This window comes from Diceros bicornis, chromosome X (genome assembly GCF_020826845.1).
Source record: "Diceros bicornis minor isolate mBicDic1 chromosome X, mDicBic1.mat.cur, whole genome shotgun sequence".
NCBI lineage: Eukaryota > Metazoa > Chordata > Mammalia > Perissodactyla > Rhinocerotidae > Diceros > Diceros bicornis.
Genome location: NC_080781.1, coordinates 7,172,940 through 7,187,683, shown reverse-complemented (window position 1 = coordinate 7,187,683; position 14,744 = coordinate 7,172,940). Strand labels below are relative to the sequence as shown.

Sequence of the window (14,744 nt, the reverse complement as noted above, 5' to 3'; positions counted from 1 at the left end):
CCCTTTTATGTCACACAGTAATCACATGGTACTTTCCTTGTGACATGAAATGTTCTCAGAGTAGCATGATTTCCTAACACTGAGAATGTGTGAGTAAAAATGTCACATCTAAGGAATCTGATGAAAAACGAGAGTGTGAAGCCCTTTCAGCCGAACAGCAACAAACACTAGAAAGCACCTCACGAGACAGGTACAGCAGGCAGACTTGGAAGGAGTCTTCTGGACTTGCCCAAATCCAGACCCAAGAGAGAAACCACCAGAAGCTCGTGAACCCCCGGAGTCCAGCACTTACTTATTGCGTGTGCTCCGTTCTCCTCCCCGTTCACCGTGGCCTCTCCGTTCTTTGGTGGATTTTGCTGGGAAACAGCTGCTGGGGTTGCCGTGGCTGCTGTCGCCGCCGTGGCTGCTGCCGCTGCCGCCGCCGCCGCCGCCGCCGCCGCCGCGCTGGCCTGCTGCTGAGCAAGCTTCTCTCGGAAGGCCTGCTGCCGCGTCTGCACCACGTCGGGCATCACAGCATCGATCAGGGACAGCGACTCTATGGGGCGGCCGTCAAAGACCGTGCCATCCTGGGGAGAAGGCCAAGGGGACGCCCATCAGCTCCCACGGCACAGCATCTCCTGGCACGGGGCCTTTGTGCCCCAGGGAAGACAGGTGCAGGACAGCGGAGTGGAAACGCTGGCACACAGAAGCTGTGGGGCCACGGAGGAAGCCGGCATGCGCCAGGCGTCCAGGGCGACGTGAAAGGATCCACGGTGGGCAGGGGCTGGTGGGCAGAGTGGGATGAGGGGAGCGGGCAAGGGTGATCATCCTCAGTGGGAGACCCAGCGTTTGGTAAATATCAAACTGGATCAGGGCATTAGGCACATCGGAACCTTTCTACTTGATTTCATGACAGAAAGTGCTATCCCTGATGCAGTGGTTCTGCTCGGGGGTCGGCAAGGACTCGGCCCCCTCGGGATGTTGGCAACATCTGGAGACATTTTTGGTTGTCACAACCGGGGAGGTGCTGCTGGCACCGAGTGGGTAGGGACCAGGGGTGTTGCTCAACATCCTACAGTGCACCACAGGGCAGCCTCCCCAACAAAAAATGGTCTGGTCCCCAAATGTCAAGATGCTGAGGTTGAGGAACCCCGCCATATGCTAGGACACATGTGGGACGGCTCTGAGGATAACTACCCTTTCAGGTCAGAAACCTCAAGCCCAAATTACAGACTCCTGCACCAATGGGGAGCTGATCCTGGTACATCCGTCCATCTGATTTAATAAAATACGCATTTGCTGCCATTGGAAATGACTTTTTGGGTTCAGGGTGTAGACTAAATACAGCCACGATACACCGACAACAGCATTGTTCAGCTCTGCTTCATATTTTCAGAACTTCCTTTGATTCTCTGGTTTCCCTCTACAATGGAAAAATTTCCATACACCCTTAAAAAATAGAGGAAAAAAGTTCTTTTTGTAGAAAGTACTCCAAATATCAGAGTCACACAAAATTCAGTATCATTTAGTTCTGATTCAGGTTTTTTGAACCTCCTTTGATTCTCTGGTTTCCATCTATAATGGAAAATTTCCATACCCCCTTAAAAATACAGGAGAAAGTCTTTTCCTTAGAAAGTGCTCCAACTCTTAGAGAGTCACATGAAACTCAGTGCCTCTGGGTTGTGTCTGCTGCATGTGCAAACATGTTTTTGTATGTTCTGAACTTGAGTTACATCAGATTAGGAAGAATTGAAAGACATGAGTTTCAGCTAAACGAACCATCCCCCCGCTGACTTCTGGTTACAATATTTGAAAATAAGGAAACAATATAAAACAATACAAAAATGTAAAGAAGTAACCGGTCAGCTCGTCAGCCACCCTCATCCCCTGGTTCCAGCCATGGAGTGACCAATGTTGACCAAGTGGTCAGCCCACTTCCACGTCATCTTCCTCCTTCGTATATTCATGCATCAAATGGATGAACACTTTGCAAAAAGTAGGAATTGACCAGAGTAATAAAAACACTTCCTAGCTTGAACTCTTAAAAGCACACTGTCTCACTTTTAATGACGGGAAACCTAAGTGACCAACAAGAGGATGTTCCATGCTCCTCTAGACATAGCGGAATTGGCATTGCCGAGGAAGAGAAGGGCTGAGGGCTTCTCGACAGATGTCAGAGATGGAAACCGGGGGTCAGGGAAGTCGAATCGTAGCATCACATCATCTCAGAGACGGTGGGGGCTTCTGGGGGCCTGTACTCCTATCACCACACTTTGTTGTGCAGAAAAAGAGACCAGATGGGCGTCGAGGAGCCAGTGCAAGAGCCCTGGGCATCCAGTGTAAGATAGGGAAAGAGGAGATGGCCGCTGTCAGGGAAGAAAGAGCACAGAGTTAAATGCTATGAATAAGACAGGCTGGTAAGGCTGACATCAGGTCAAAGGACAACAGGATGGAGGAAACTCTGGATGGAGTCAAGGACATGGGCCCGAGGGTCTTGTGACCTGTGGAAGGGATCTTCTGAGCAGCCAGCGACCCTCAGAAATTTGGCGGTACAGAGGGCACGCGTGGGCATTCGACGGCCTCAGCTGTGCAGGAGGGATCCTGGTGGAACACAGGGAAGTCGGGCAGAAAAGCGTGCCTAGATCAAGGTGGGAGAAAGCAGGGACCACAGAAGGAGCTGGGAAGTGCGGAGTAAACAACAGGGACTTAGATGATCTCCAAGAGAAAGGTCACAGAGGTCACAGCGAGCCCTGGGCATCTTCACAGGAGTACCCCAAAGCAAAACAGGAGCGGGCATCAGGAGAGCTGTATTAAACCAAGATAACCCACTTTAAAAATTGGTGTAAAATTGGCCTGACTACTCGTCGTGCCCCAATCTAAAAAGAGAGAGGGGATACCAGCAAATCGGTACAATTTTAATTCATAATTATTGTTCCATTCTCCCCCCACCAGCTCTACAATGAGTGCAATAATAAGACCACGACTTGACATCCTTTTGAACACAACAGTCACCATCTCTATTTCCTTGATTCTCTGGTTGTGCCCTCTGTCGTTCACAAGATATAGAGATGCTACTTGAACGTGTCACGGGGTCCCACTTTAACCGACCTGCTCAGAGAAATCAAGGGGAGCATTTTCTGTGCGTCTGCAAGGCTAACGCCTGCTCTGGAGTATAAAGCAGCTGGAAATCTGCTGTGTTTCTCAGATTCAGCAACGTATTCTAATATTGTGATGATGAGTCAACCACCGGTGATTGTGTACATGTACATGGAAAACACAAATGTGTACGGGGCATTGAAAGCTCGCTCTGCCCGTATCGACATGATCACCATGCCCTAACTGAATAAACATTAACACAAAGTGAAAAAACAAACACTCCAACTCACTGTCAAAGACCTCAGGGAACCGCGTGTTAGATCTGGACATATTTCCTGAGCTATCCCCCATTCCTGGGGGGCTGCTGACTGGGGGGTCTCTGGGGGTGCACGTACCTCGTTGATGCTGATCTCGGCCTCCACATACTGCAGTCCCTTCTGGAGGATGGAGATGAGGGCAGCCGGCGGCACTAGCGTCCCGTTGATGTTGGACTGGCTGATGTGGCTCTCGATACCGAACGTGAACGCCGAGTGGGAAAAACCTGCAGCAGGAGAGGGAAGCCAGGGCTCCGTGAGGCCTCAACTGAAGGATGGAAGGAAGGCGCAGAGGCTGACACAGTAAGGTGGCACCATTGATTTCACATGCGCTCAACTAGCACGGGGGCACATCGCTGTAGAACACCTAGCTTCTGATGTGGGGTGAGGCGGGCAGGGAGAGAGGAAGGGATGCAGAGGAAGATCTCTGTTCGCATGGGACAGAAACACAGCTTCAAAGGTAGAGCTGATTCACCATTATTAAAAGCAAAACAGAGGAGGAGTGTGCACTGGTTACATGTTTCTGTTACAGAGATCCGACTCTCCAGGCCGTCTCCCTGGGTTCGCACCACTCTTTCCAGAAGCTCAATGCTTAGGCCTCCCTGCGTCTCTGGCCCAGCTGCAGTGCACACAGGGCACTTTTTTCAGCCCAAGAAGATAGAGGTCGGCCAGGGCCGGGCTCCGAGCGCTCATGGCACACAGGGGCAAACGAATCTCACAACCAAACATGGAAGAAAAAGAGGCTGGACCCATCGGTGTGGCCTGGAACTGTTTTATCAAAAAATTGGGAATTTTCCCTTGGCTAAGAGATGCCGGCTTCTCCCCTCGCTGCCCCCAACACTCCTCACTGATTGCCTCCATAGGAAGCTGCTGATCAACGGAACGCTTGGCGGTTTAAAGGGACTCATAGACAAGGTGTGGATGAAGGTGCATGAATGATTACTGCGTGTGGAAAACAATGCTTCTTTCAAGAAAAGAAGGCAAGAGGTCAGGCAGGGAAGGAGGCGCTGGGGGTCCATGTGGGGGTCAGAGGGTGATCAGGAACCTGCACCAGCCTTTCCTCAAGGAGAGTCAAGGCCATCCCACTGCCGGTGGTCTAGGCCGCGGCAGGCGTTTTCTGCAAAGGGGCAACCCAGTCTGGTGGGGTTTACCATCACCTTGCTTGGTCCAGGGTAGCCAGGGGTGACTGGGAACTTGGAATTCTTGGGGGGATAGAGGCCGAGCGGGGCTCTGGGGACCTGTGTGAGTAACATGGCCCTCCATGCTCAGCTCCCTGGCTAGAGGTGGGGTGGGGCCAAAGGCATTCCCAGTGCATAGCTCTGAACTCTCTCACTGTTTGTACTTTCCATTGATCAGGCAAGGAGAAGGGAGCAGGAATTCTGAGTGAACACTAACTCCCTCGCTAGGATGCTCTGCCCACCACTTACGGCAACACTGGTTTGCAGGTGCAGAATCTGGTTATCCCAGAAGGCTGACCCCTCCCGACCTTTCTCTGCATTACCACCTTGGCAGAGATTCCCTTCTGCTCTCTGTCAGCCCCTTCACCTGTGGGGGTCCTGGAAATCCCACTCCTAAGGCGTCTGTCCTACGAGCACCTTCCCAGCTCCCTCATCCTACATGCTCGTGGGCTGCACGGGGCTCCTTGGGGGGTCTCCCTGCACCGTGCCTATGCAGCCTGCACACTACCTCCCACATGCACATTCCTAGAACACCACCTTCATCAGCCAAACCGGGGCAGCGGATGTGCCCCGGCTCCCATCAGATGCAACATCATCGGCACTTCTGCCTCGTTAGCAAAATAACAACCAGACTCTGCAATAAATGAAACGCTCACCAGATGGGAATGTTCCTCCATGCAAGGAGATTCCTGTGTTTGCATTCTCCTTCCCTTTTCTCTCTCCTCCTCAATCCATGCCCTGTTCATTGCCTGCTTCACTGCCCGATTATGAAGAATATATAAAATATGTAGTTTGTTTATTTCATAGTAATATGGTAGCTGCTATTAAGTTTACAATCAGTTGCACAGAACCGTGTGTATTTCTTTACAAACCTGTAACTACCTAAATCAGACCACAGAGGAGAGCCCCACAGAGGCTCTCTCCCACAGAGCTCTCCTCTGCTCCTGCTCTCTGAAGCAGGAAAGCAAAGGCCCTTTATAATCAGCCTTACTTTTTCCTTCTAACTTGTTTTCTCTCTCCACCCTCCTTTCCCCTACCCACTGCTGCCAAACAGAACAATCCACCACTGTGTTAAGCGATGACCCTGTTCCCTGGGTCTCTGCCACACTACACAGTCTTATCTCCATGCTTTTAACACTCAGGTTTCCGGCAAGGTGTAGGCTAGAAAAACCCCAGGTCAACGGAGGGGGCAGGCCCAAGTGGATTCTTGGCCTGACTCCCCATCTCATGGAATCTTCCCTACATACTCCGGCCACAGTGGTTTTTCTCTCCTAAGAATTCATAACTCTTCGTGGCTGCCAATCCCACTACCTGGCTCCTGCCTTTTCTTCCATTTGTGTCTCGACCAGCTGACGGGAGAGAACACAGGATTGCGAAGGCCACTTCTTATCCTCCTGGTATCTGTCAAGGTCGAGGGCAGGACTACGCCCACTAAAGTCACAATAAAAATAACAGCCAGCCTTTACACGGTGCCTACTCTCAGCCAGGCACTGCTCCACGAACTTCTATGAATTCGCTGAAGCCTCCCGGAAACCCTCTGCGGTCAATCCTTCATTGCTCTTTCCCATTTACGGATCAGGTCCTGAGATCTCGTGAGGGTAACTGACAGACCCCAGTCACTCAGCCCGTAGGGCCGGGGCCAAGATCCAAACTCGAGCAGAGGGACACCACTCTTAGCCCACCATGACACTCTGCCTAGAAACATCTACTGAGTGCATGAGTCAGAAAACAGCATTAATTGCAGACAAGGGCTTCTGACAAATAAATCTCAGCGACTGATGGGGCAACTGTGGAAGAGAAGTCAAGCTTCTGGTATATGTCGTAGCCAGTCCGGGCTGCTATAACAGAACACCACACACTGTGTGGTGTAAACAATACCTATTTATTTCTCACAGCTCTGGAGGCTGGGAAGTCCAAGATAAGTCCAAGATCAAGGTGACAACAGATTTGGTATCTAGTCAGCACCTGCTGCCCGGTCCACAGATGGCCATCTTTTTCCTGAGTCCTCACATGGCGGAAGGGGCAAGGTAGCTCTCTGGGGTCTCACATATAAGGGCGCTAATCTCATTCATGAGGGCTGCATGCTCTGCCTAATCACCTCCCAAAGGCTCCACCTCCAAATACCCTCACATTGGAGATTAGGTTTTGACATACGAATTTTGGCGAGACACAAAGATTGTCTACAGTAGTATATTTCATTCACTCATTCATTCATTCCTTCAAGCAACACTGGGCCATAGAATTGCTACTTAGGGCCCACGAAACAGAGCAGATTCCGACCACGTTACCGCCTTTAACCAAAGCTGGGCGCTTTGCGTCCACTCTCTCAATCTTCACAGCAGCTGTTCACGGTTGGTGCTGTTCTTGTTTTATGCATGAGAAAGGCAAATACTGGAGAAATCAGATAACCTGTCCAAGGTTCACACGTATGATAAGAGGCTGAACTAGCATTTTAACTCTAGACTATGTGATTCCAGGATTCATCTTTTTACCCTACACTCTAAGACCCACAAGCACAGGAACCAAAATTCTTAAACTATCTAGGTGGATGCCAACTCCATTCCCACCCGGACCACCGGGGGCTCTGATCAGCAGCAGCCACGGATACAGCGCAGGCAACTTGCAAAAAACATGGTGCAAACCCACTTTTAACCCAATACTTGAAGATGTCCTTGATTTTTTTCGGTATCCAGGTATTTAAATGTTGAGTATATGGTTTGGTGGCATAAGTTTCTTATCTGTCTACATGATAATGCTCTTCAATGTAGACTCAATTTCTAGAACATTTGGATGACACCATTCAGTTAAGGCTTGTTGAAAGAAGAGGACGGAGCAGTGAAGATGAACTGAGGGCGTGGGAATCTGAGATTCTACAAAGAGAGCTGAAAGCAAAATGCTAGAATTTCCCCCCACCGAAGCAAAATGATGACTAAGCAGCATAAAGCTATATAGGGGTACCATGAACTTGAACATCCTTGATCAAAACTTGGGTCCTCTATTGGAGATGACAGTAAATCATGACTGCGAAGTGGATATCTTCATATACACTTGCTGTAATGTGCCACATCACTGTTGAAAGGAGTCCTCCCATTTGCTTAAATTTACATTAGGTGCGTTTCTTTGGACAGATCTACGCGTGGCCTCTAAATCCACGGTTTGTCAGCCCATTTGTTCTTAGGACTTGCTTCTTGATTTCACGCCAACCTGATTTCATCAAGGCAAGCGGGAGGGCTGGGTGGATAAAAGTTCAGGAGCAGTCAGGAGTGCTGGGTTCTGTCGTCGCTCCACCACAAAGGGGCTGAGTGCCTGGGCCAGGTGACTTCGTATGGATGGGCCTCCATTTCCTTTTCTATGATGTGGGGATAAAAAATACCTCAAGGAGCTGATGGGAGAACCAGATGTGAGAGCAGCAGGACCGCAGACACTTTTTAATCTAGAGAGAAGACCACAAACTAGCGGAAACATCACTTTTCCAGGTTTCCTTGTTCATGCGATGCGGACACTGGATAAAATGGTTGCTAGGATACCTTCCAGATCTGACGTTCCTTCACTGTGGACCAGGGAGATGTCCACAGACTATGTGAGCGAGGTCTACTCAAGCACTTCCCCTTAGGCCACTTGCTGAAGCACTGCCATGCACCAAAATGTTGTGTAAGGCGCCATCTTGAAACACTGGCATCTCCAGGCAGGACACTTCTCTTCCAGGCCTGGCCTGACCCCAACACCTTCAGTGCCCCACCCCTCTCAATTGGAGTCCAAGGCTAATGAGCATATTCATTTGTAGTTTGCCACAGTGGTTAAGACTTCAGTGCATTATGCCTCTTCAGCTTTCCAGCAGCTGTCAACACACCTATTCTGCCCAATGGGACATCAGTAGGAACAAAGAACAGAATGTCAGTAACAGAGATGGGAATGTTCAGGACTGCCTCAAGTTGTTAAAAAGCAGGAGAATAAAGAGCTTGGTGGTACCTTGATGAAAGATCCGAGCGAGGACAAAGCGTTAGTGTCCCTGGTGTCTACTGCCCAGTCAGCCTGGAGCCATTAATGAAGCCAGCAGGTCTGTCACCTATTTAGTAAGAGGGCATCCCTGATGAACCTCTCAACAGCAGGTTTTCTCAACTGTGACATGACTGACATTTGGGCCGGATCATCCTTTGTCTGGGGGGTGGGGGGCATTGTCCTGTGCACTGTAGGGTGTTTAGCAGCATCCCTGGCCTCTACCCATTAGATGCCGGTAGCACTCCTCCTCCTAGTCGTGACAACCAAAAGTGTCTCCAGATATTGCTTAATTGACCCCGCCACGGTTGAGAACCAATGACCTAGAGGAACCAAACCCCCAAAAGGATGCTATCCACAGGTCTACTCTACTCACATGTCTGCTTGGTTTATAAACACGATGGGTGGATTGTTGCCACTGAAAAGCAAGTCACCCTCTACATGCAATTGGTCACAGAACTCAGACAACACAGAGTAAGGGGGAATAACCAGATAAGGTGGAAATATTTCCAAAGGAAAAAAGGGTATAATGACGATAAGCTAGGAAAGGCTTAAAATAAGGACTACATTTTATACAGTCATGGCTAGATCTTCAAGAGCAAAATCCTGTCCATTTGGAATGAAAGGTGCTACAGTCTCATGAGAGGAAAACAGCCTGTACATGAATTTCTCTCACCCAACTAAGTAATAAAAAGAAATCAAAAACAAACCAAGTACATGCTTTGTGTTTCTTGCAATTACAACACCGCTAAACCATAACTCCTTCACAAATGGCTTCACAAACCATTTGAATTGTACAGTGAGCCATTCTGCCCAGTTAATGTCGGCCCAATTCGTCAGCAAAACCTGCTACTTTATCACTCGCTGGCCCTTAGAAATACTGCTTATTCAGCAGAGAAAAGCAGACAGGTAATACGCAGGCAGCTGTGTGGTTGGTTTTGCATCTTCAGCTGAAACAAATACCAAGGGCACCAATTTGAGGCATTAAAAGTGAATCTTTATTAAATATTTAACAGGCTTACATAACTTGGAATACTGACAGCTATCCAAAGCCAATGAGCATAATATGTTTATTTCCAATTGTCCAGATCAGGGGTAGGCAAACTGAGGCCCACAGGCCAAATGTGGCCCACTGCCTGTGTTTATAAATAAAGTTTTAATGGAACACAGCCACACCCATGAGGTGATATGTTGTCTTATGGCTGCTTTCACTCTATGATGACACAGTTGAGTAGCTGCAACGGAGACAATATGGCCCACAAAGCTAAAGATATTTACTATCTGCTCCTTTATAGGAAAAGTGTATCAACTTAGATATATATATTTATGTGTGCATATATATATTTATGTGTATCTATGTATATGCGTGCATGTGTGTGTATACACACACAAAGCAAATGTCATGGCCTCCCAGATGCCCTCTTTCATTTCTTTCTGCTATGGACTGAGTATTTGTGTCTCCCCAAAATTCGTATGTTGAAACCCACTTCCTAAGGTGATGGTACTAGGAGATGGGGCCTTTGGGAGGTGATCAGATTATGAGGGAGGAGTCTTCATGAATGGGACTAGTGTGTCTATATAAGAGACTCCAGAGAGTTCCCTCGCCCCCTTCCACCACGTGAAGTTACATCGAAAAGACAGCCACCCATGAACCAGGCAGCAGGCCCTCACCAGACACTGAATCTGCTGGCACCTTGATCTTGGACTTCTCAGCCTCTAGGACTGTGAGAAATACATGTTTGCTGTTTATCAGCGACCCAGTCTGTGCTATTTTGTTATAGCAGCCTGAAGGCACTGAGACACTCTTCTACTACGTCTGATAATAACGGCAACAGCAGCAGCCGCTGACATTTAGTTAGTGCTTCCTTTACGGTGGGCAGCAGCATACAAGCTTCACAGGTGCTACTCGACGTAATACAAAACTCACATAGTAACGTCGCCAATTCGCCACGAGGAGTCTAGTGCTCTTCCTCTCGAAAGCAGTTAAGAGCCTGCAGGCTGGGACAAGACCCCTCGCCTAGCACGGCCCTGGATGCCTCTCATACTCTGTTCTAAGCCCGTGGTATCGCTCACTGCCTCCCCAGGGTGGCTCTGCTCACAGCATACACCTGCTTCCCTACAGGATGACTGTTTCTTCTGGTCTCTTGGTCTAGAACAGTGGTTTGCGGTCCTCAAGTGAGGGCGATTCTGTCCTCCAGAGGAAGACATTCAGCAATATCTGGAAATATTTCCAGTTGTCACAAGAGGGTGTCTATGTGCGTGCTACTGGCATCTAGTAGGTAGAGACTGGGGATGCTGCTAAACATCCTGTAATGCACAGGACAGCTCTCCAAGACAAAGAATGATCCAGTCCAAAATGTCAATAGGGTGAGTTCCTGAATTCCCTTTTCCACCACTGCTGACACCTTCTCGGTCATCATGGCTGCAGCCGGGCATCCTTCCTCCACAGGAGCCATCTTTGTCCTCTCGACATGAAGTGACTGCTCTCTTCTCCGAGCTACTGTAGCGCTCCTCCCGGCCCTCGTATCTCATCCTGGCGCAGCAGGCAGCATTCTCTTTATTCGCGTGCATCTCCCAGCTCCTGAGAAGACCGAAGCTCCTTGAAGGCAGGAAGCCCATCATGATTCATTTTCTAACACACAGAGCACCCCTCCTCAGTACACAGCTGGTGCTCACGGGGGATTTGCAGAATGGATAAGAGAAACCGGCAAGGCTGATGTAAATGAAGGGTGGCGAGAAAGTGAAAAAAACTGAGTCCTCACTATTTTCAGAATCAAAGACTTTAAAGGAGAAGGACACGAATTAAGGATTTAGGTACAACAGCACAATACAAGGAAAACAGTTTTTAGACAAAGATGACTGTCACACAAGCAACAGTCTCAAAACACCAAAGAGGGCCCTTGGCTGTACATATAAAGTTGAATAAAAAACTATAACATTATTTGAGAATAATAACAATAATAAAGGTAATGAGATTAAGTGCTTATTATGTGTATTGGCCCTTTTAATGAATTAGCTCAGAGAGTTTGGCAACAGTCTACGAATTAGTCTTATTAAATCCATGTTATAGATGGGGAAACTGAGTCACAGAGCAGTTAAGTGATTTCCCTGAGGGCACACAGCTAGCAAGCGGCCATCCTACCTCTGAGTCCATGCTCTTAACCCACAACTACACACTATTGAAATTTGTTTAGAAACCTCTAAATGATTCAAAATGACATCTTTAAAAAAAAAAAAACAGGAAGAAAATCATCTAATCATTAACACCATTCACATTACACTTTCAAGCAACGTAAGTTGTAAACAAGGTCGACATTGCAAAAACTAGGCAATTGCTTTCCATTCTACAGAAAGCAAAAGAAGATGAGCTCTATCTGTCGACGACACTCCCAGAAAGACGGCTATGTTAGGAAAGAGACAGCAAGCAAACAAAATCCGATGCAGTCATGGAGGAATTTGGTACGGTTTCTTTTCGATTCGATTCTTTTCTCTTCTCGCTCAAAGCGAGAGAGAGCACGCTTCCCCCTGCACTCCGGGGCCTGGGTCTGCCCTCATTTGCTTCCCTGGCTTCCTTTTGTGACCAAACAAACAAGTGGAATTAGATGATCTCCAAGGTCCCTTTCAACTCTAAAATTCTACGTAGAGAAAAAAATGACCTCGTTGTCCCCCTCAAACCCACAGGATTTTAATGTATGGAGGCGACCGAGTGACGACACGGAGAGGTTAATGCCACCGATAAGAAGAATCACTTACAATTCCCGAGAGAAGGGGCCACACTGCGCCTCTTGACACGCAGGCACCAGGAAGCCAGGGACCAGGAAGCCGAGAAACAAAGAAGGAACTGGGCCTCTGCCTTTATGAACATAATGGAGGGGAAGCAAGTGGGTGGGAACGTCGTCTATTGGACAGGAAGTAAAAACATGATAGACTTTGTGGTTGGAAGGTTTGTAATGTGATTTCCTCGCGCGCGAGGGAAAGCCGCCTTGTGAGAGAGGGGTCAACAGCCCTGGCCGATGGTCCAGCCCTACAACTAATGAATGCCCAAGAGCCACTGGTTAACACACCGATTCAATCTACCTGGCTCCAGAGAAGGGATTTTACAATGGAGTCATTCTGAAAACAAAACCACAAAACCAGGGACTGCTAATTCATATGGAGTACTCCCTGCTGTTTGAGAACACTGACGACCCTGGGACATCCTTATTCACGGTGGAGTCAGCGCAGCTTCCCTTCCCCATCAATATTTCCCGGATCATGAAGGTTTCTGCAACACAACTGCAGCTGCCTGGAAAGCTGCCCGCCTTCCTCTCAGCGTGGGGACAGGGTGACTCTAGGTGGGGGTGGTGGGGAGAGTGCTGATAAAAATAAAGATGGAAGACAGGCCAAGGGTGATGAAGTGGTAGCCGGGTCAAACAAATTAAATAGAGGAAAACACACACACACACACACACACACACACACATAGAAGCTTGTAAACAGAAAAGAACTCATACTCTCATCTTGGGGGCTAATTTACCATCGGTTCACTTCTTCCTTTTGGAACTGATGGATTAGTGTCACCAGAGGATGACATTTTCTGCCGGAGAAACAATTCTTATCATATGTAAACTCTAGCTGTATCCATGGTAGTAAAAAGCACAAAAATATGCAGAGAATTCTTTTTGACTTTGCAGTCTAAATGACCGCACATGTTCATATTGGCGTTACATTTCAATGTGCTTATTGAAAACTAGAAAAAAAAAAAAACACTAAAAAAAAAATCCTCAAGACCCAGTCCTCACCTTCCCTCCTAATGCTGACATTCTGCTACAGAAAACTGAGGGCAGTGAAAATGGTTTTATGTGCTGCAGACCTGTTCTAGATGACCCATCATAACACGGAATTTAGTGCAAAATGGAACTGCCTTGGATGGTGCCCAAAAGAAATACCAGAAGGACCTCGTTAAAATAGGGTTTCACTTATAACATCTGGCCTGGACCCCGAGGGTGGTGGCTGAGTACGGCTCGGGCCTCTCTGACTATTGCAGACTGGGCGTCCCTGCCAAGACTTTTAATATCCTCTCACCTTGGGGAACCTGTAGGAGCGGAAAGCATTAGTCAGGTTATAAACCAAGGTTGCTACTTCCTCCCAGCCCAGCGACTGGTGGGGATGAGGCAGCTCCCCAGGAGGGGGGGGCCAGCCAGGGAGGCCGCTCTCCTTGAGATGCTGACGGGGACTTGCAGGGGAAGAAGCAGGCGGAGAAACCTGGGCTCCAGCTGCTTTCCCACTCGGAAAAGCAAGGCTGAGTGACGGAGGCTTCTGGCACCACACACAACGGCGCTGAACCCTCGTGAACGTTGGATTCGATATTTAGAAACTGGGAAATAGGAACATGAACCCCAAATTGGAGATTTACAATGGACAGCACCATTAAAAATTACAATGAAAAAACTTAACGTATGACTTTGGGAAAAACAGAGAAAGCAATTTGGAAAACAGAGGAAATAAGTCACATTATTATACATTCGACACGACTGCTATTCTCACATTGGGGAACTTCCTCTAATCCCTTTGCCCTGTGCAGACTAATTTTCATGTTAATTTCTGTGATCCTAAAATTCTGTGTCCCCGTTCTTTTTTACCTAATGCAATATCAGCATTTTCCCTAGTTGCTAATTGGTCTCGATAGCCATCATTTTTGGTTGATTCTCAGTTTTTACTGGGCAGATCCATCTTCCTTTACTCACACTGCTTCCAGATTTATTTTCAAAAACTAATTAATGGCTTCTAACTGGACAGTGTCCAGACGTTTCAGCCTGGGGTTAACCTGCTGCCAACCCAACTTTCCAGAATTTTCTTCTCCTCCCTACCATCACATCTGCTTTGGCCCTCTCATCAAGATGGCTCCTTCTCCCTAAACACAGCGGGCTTTGCCGTGACTCAGGGCCTTCAGTCAGCCTCTTGATTTTGCTTGAAATACTCTTCTTCCTCTTTTGCCTGAAAACTTCTAGCTCCAGACCCAGCTCATCTGTGTCCTCTCTGCAGCCTTTCCCAGGGTTCCGGGCTCCCCGTGCACACATCTCCAATATTACGTTTACCAGCCTCCGACAGACGACTCTTTAAATATCCTCCCTTTGCAGGGAGGAAAAATTTAAGACTGGCCCCCTTCACCTATGCATCCATCCCTAGTACCCAGGGCAGC

General features: G+C 48.2%; 1 protein-coding gene across 8 annotated transcripts in view; it reads right to left on the bottom strand.

The window, feature by feature from the left end:
• TBL1X (transducin beta like 1 X-linked) overlaps positions 1-14,744 on the bottom strand; it is a 223,168-nt gene that overhangs the window by 27,395 nt on the left and 181,029 nt on the right. For all 8 annotated transcript variants that reach the window (XM_058535402.1, XM_058535403.1, XM_058535401.1 and 5 more), the window contains 2 exons: positions 3,471-3,616; positions 293-566 (listed from right to left, as the gene is read on the bottom strand). In XM_058535402.1, coding sequence (XP_058391385.1) covers positions 293-566; positions 3,471-3,616 — 420 coding nt within the window. The remainder of the gene's footprint in view (positions 1-292; positions 567-3,470; positions 3,617-14,744) is intronic.